General features: G+C 40.7%; 1 protein-coding gene across 1 annotated transcript; it reads left to right on the top strand.

Annotated features, from left to right (window-relative positions):
* Positions 1–2,743: 2,743 nt before the first annotated feature.
* On the top strand, positions 2,744–3,706 carry B3GALNT1 (beta-1,3-N-acetylgalactosaminyltransferase 1 (globoside blood group)). The gene has a single exon (XM_009698138.1). It carries the CDS (start codon positions 2,744–2,746, stop codon positions 3,704–3,706), a length of 963 nt encoding a protein of 320 aa, XP_009696440.1.
* Positions 3,707–4,285: the final 579 nt, after the last annotated feature.

Below are 4,285 nucleotides of genomic sequence, written 5' to 3'. Positions count from 1 at the left end.
TGTCACCGGTATTTTCCTTTTTTTTTTAAAGTAGAAAACACTTAAATGGCTTTAAAGTTTTATGGGGTTTCAGCAGGTCGTGGTGGGTTTCCTCTTAATGATTTCTACCTTTTGGGCTCTTACCTCTTCATTAATTGGGTAGGACAGAGAATTAAGATTGGGCAAATTGAAGTGAAAGCAATTAATTGTTAAAGGTTATTTAAAATAATTTCTAATGTATTGTTGTATTAGAGCATCGCAGCCCAGGATCTTGCAAAAATTCCTCTGATGTTTACTGGTAGTAAGCCTTAAGAAGAAAATGAGAAGCCAGGAACAGTAATAGATTTCCAAATGATTTCTGCTGGTAGCTTTAAAAAAAAATAAAATTCTATACATCTAGTGCTATAAATACGGTATTTTTTTTATCTTTAAATTGGACTATCCATTGGTTATTGTAATTATTAGACTGTAACGAAGATGAGAATTTGCCACCCTTTTCCTGTCAAGAATATCTGCCCTCAATAATTAAGCAGCTATAGCAGAGTGTGAGAGATGTAGCTAAAATTACTACAGAGCATGCTCAGTACTTGTTCTCTTAGATCCGTTGTAAAGTCAGCCAGCGTTACCTGTCGGCGTAGTCTCAGGCTCCATCGTGTCGTGCCAGCAAGCTGCGAGCTTGGAAGCAAATGGAAGTATTTCCCTGAAAGGAGCAGTTCTTGACCTGGTGTTGCTCTGGCTGTGTATCCCCTGCCGCTGCGGTACAACTGGAAGGAAAAAACTGGGGAAATAAGGTCAGGAAGTGGGGGAGAACCTGTCCTGGGGGTAGCTGGAGGGTCTGCGACTGCACCACCTCTGACAAAAATGTCAGCTCAGCTTTCAGACCTTGTTTCTTCAACCTCGTTACTTTGGTTTACGCATTTGAAATAGGAAGAGAAGGGCATTTTTCCTGTTGAGGGCTGTGGTGCGCTATGCATCGTTGGTGAAATGTGCTCCGAACGCGTCCTTTTAAAGGATCGTTAATTTAAAGTCAAATCGTACACAGAAATACAAGGCAGGTGGGCTCTGGTAAATCAAATTCACCTAAATTCTAGCGTGCTGTGTTGGGGTTTGGATTTATTTTTTTTAAAAGATAAAACATTTACAAGCCCTGCAGTGATCTTTTTGAAGATAAGTTAAATAGTAATTAATTATGCTGTGAAATCGCACCTTCCATCATCCTTACGGTGTCTTTGTGGATGCTTTACAACACAGGGTAAATATTACTGCAAACAGTAGAAATCATTTGGAACTCCCACAGTAAGCCATTGTAATTATTTTAGCTTAAAGATACCTAATATATGTTCATGGTTTATGTAGTTTTAAAGAAATATAGTAAAGGTAAGCACTGCTAAATGGAGGGTACAGGACTGAAATTCTATTTTTAAATTTAGTTTTGGAAAGATGTATTGATTTGAGTATCTAGTCCTGACACCGTAGTAATGTCTTCAGCATGGACTCCACGGGGGTTTGGAAGTACCTGCCCATGCAGACTGGACTCCAGACCAAGATGTGTGTCTCTAATCGCAAAATGGCTTTGGTTCCTCTTTCTCTCTTGTGCCAGTTGCTGGTTTTGGTTTGTGTGGCACGGCTGATGAAGCTGAGCGAATCGGTCGCGTTTTCATGCACTGGCAGGTGGGGGTAGGGTTTTTCATGAAAATAATGCTGATGGGATCCCTTCTTCATTAAAACTTAAATAGATGGAAGTAGCACGAGGATTTTGCAGTGTCCTGTTTGTTTAAATGGAAAATATTAGAATTTCCAAAACTTCTTTAAGATTTGAACCTCGTCTGCCGCAGTGGATTCCCTGCTGCTCCCATTATGTCAGTTGTAAAGCTGCGATGACAAAAGTTGGTTGCAATGCCCCTTTATTAAATGGCTTGATTTAATAAGCACGTATCAGACAATAAATGATTGCTGTATAATGTTGCATGTTGTGAGAGTAGCCATTTCTTTAGGCGGTGTAAGATCTCAGTCTGTCTGTCAAGACAGGTTTGTGTTTGCGTGTCCGCAGCTCTGACGTTGTTCGTAAGGAAGTTGATTTTCTCCTTCCCCCCCTGCCCCAGTCACCTATGCAGTCAATTCAGAACAAGCAGCTGCTCGACCCTTAAATGAGGGAGGAAATACTTGCTTGTCCTTTTCTTTTTATGTACTTTCTTGGCTGATACGCTCCAGTTTATAAAAATTAGTAGGACTTCCTTTCTTTAATTTAAAATAAATTACAAATTTTTGAAGCCTCTAAACATCAATTTGACAAGTAGTTTGTCGCCGTTAGATTTTGTGCACGGTATTCCTTCATTGAGATTTGATTGAGCCGAAGACATTGTGCTGAGACCTCTGGGATCACAATGCTCGACGTGCGATCTTTTGCAGAGATCAGGTTTGTGTAGGGAGAATTTCCAAGGTGAAAGCTGTGAGGTTTCAATCCATACCACGCTCAGCAGCAGCTCAGTGTTCTGCTCTCTGGGTAGCGCAGTGATTCATGGTGTGTAGGATGCTGTGTCTAACAGCCAGACCGATGAGTCGTGGATTTGCCTTTGTTTAATTATAGCACACTTTCAACTGACACGTAAGATAGGAAAAAGACAGAAGTTGAATAATAGCATTCTGAATACTACTTTTTCATTTCTTTTTCAGCAAGAAACATGCTTTGGAACTTGTGGTATGGATTTTGAAGGTCACCGACGCACGTCTGCAAATTAGTTATTGCCCAGTTCCAGTTTGTGTCATGTGTATGAAACGAGTAAAATGGATTTTTTTGTTTCTCCTTGTATCTTCTGTCGTGGCAATGTGGTACATAGCTTTTTCTCCCAACACGGTGATTGAGAATGCAAACCATATGTATTTCTATGAATATGAACCGATTTACAAGCAACATTACCTCTTCACACTGCAGGAGCACCTGAAATGCAAAGACGTAAATCCATTTCTGGTCATCTTGGTGGCCTCGAGTCCTAAGGATGTGAAGTCAAGGCAGGCCATCAGGATAACGTGGGGATCTCAAAACTCCTGGTGGGGACATCGAATTCTAACCCTGTTCTTACTAGGTCAGGACACTCAAAGAGAAGACGATGCTGCAGCGCTGTCGGTAGAAGATGAAAGCATCCTCTATGGTGACATAATCCGCCAAGATTTTATGGACACTTATGACAATCTCACCTTGAAAACGATCATGGCGTTCAGGTGGGTCACCGAGTTCTGTCCAAATGCTCGATTCCTCATGAAGACCGACGCTGATGTCTTCATCAACACCGCTAACTTGGTGAAATTTCTTCTGAAGCTAAACTCTTCAGAAAATATTTTCACTGGTTATCCTCTTATCAGTAACTTTGCCTACAGAGGCTTTTACAAAAAAACCTACATCTCCTACGAGGAATATCCATTCAAGTGGTATCCTCCGTATTGCAGCGGGATGGGTTATATACTGGATGGAAAGCTGGCTCTGCGGATTTATGAACTGATGAGTCATATCAAACCTATTAAATTTGAGGATGTTTATGTTGGAATTTGCTTAAATATACTTAAAGTGAACATCACTATTCCAGAAGATAAACAACAATTCTTTCTTTATAAAATTAATTTTGATATCTGTAAGTATAGACACTTGATTGCAGTACATGGCGTTACATCCAGTGAAATAATCCAGTTTTGGCAGGATTTGTCATCAAACACTTCCACTGCTTGCCTTTGATTCTGTGTTCGTATACAACCTGTTTGGTGTACAGATGTATAAAGTGCAGGGCAACATGAAACAAAAACACCGTTACAGAGATGACTTCGACTGAAGGAGGGCTGTGCTGCCGGGGCAAAACTGCAATGGTGGCATTTCTCTGGGACGTTTTAATGTTCTTAAATAAAAATATTAGGAATTGACAAAGCACTTTCCCATGTACGCATCCTTCGCATGCAGGATACTTTGGAATATACTGTCCTGTCTTCCTCCGACACTTCTCCTCATGGTCGGCTGTAGCCACAGGATTTCTACCTGAATCTTCTGGAATGTATGAAATGTCACCGAGGAATAATGTTTATGCCAAGAAATAAGCTTTGAAGATGCTTCCCAAATTCCTAAATTCCTACCTGGATTTTTTTTTGTTGTTGTTTTTGCAACCGCATCACCCTTTGCCAAACGCTCTCAAGTGTTTGTTCTCTACCCAGCATGAAACTTGACAGCAACCACCTTCTTTCAGTCAATCTATCACCTCTGTCATCCTTCCGAGAGTGTTACACCTTCTTATTTAAACCTGTCACCTCCATCGTCCTTCTGAGA

The sequence above is a fragment of the Cariama cristata genome, unplaced genomic scaffold (assembly GCF_000690535.1).
Source record: "Cariama cristata isolate BGI_N322 unplaced genomic scaffold, ASM69053v1 scaffold6944, whole genome shotgun sequence".
NCBI lineage: Eukaryota > Metazoa > Chordata > Aves > Cariamiformes > Cariamidae > Cariama > Cariama cristata.
The sequence above is the reverse complement of the archived record's forward strand: the minus strand, read 5'-3'. Positions and strand labels throughout refer to the sequence as shown.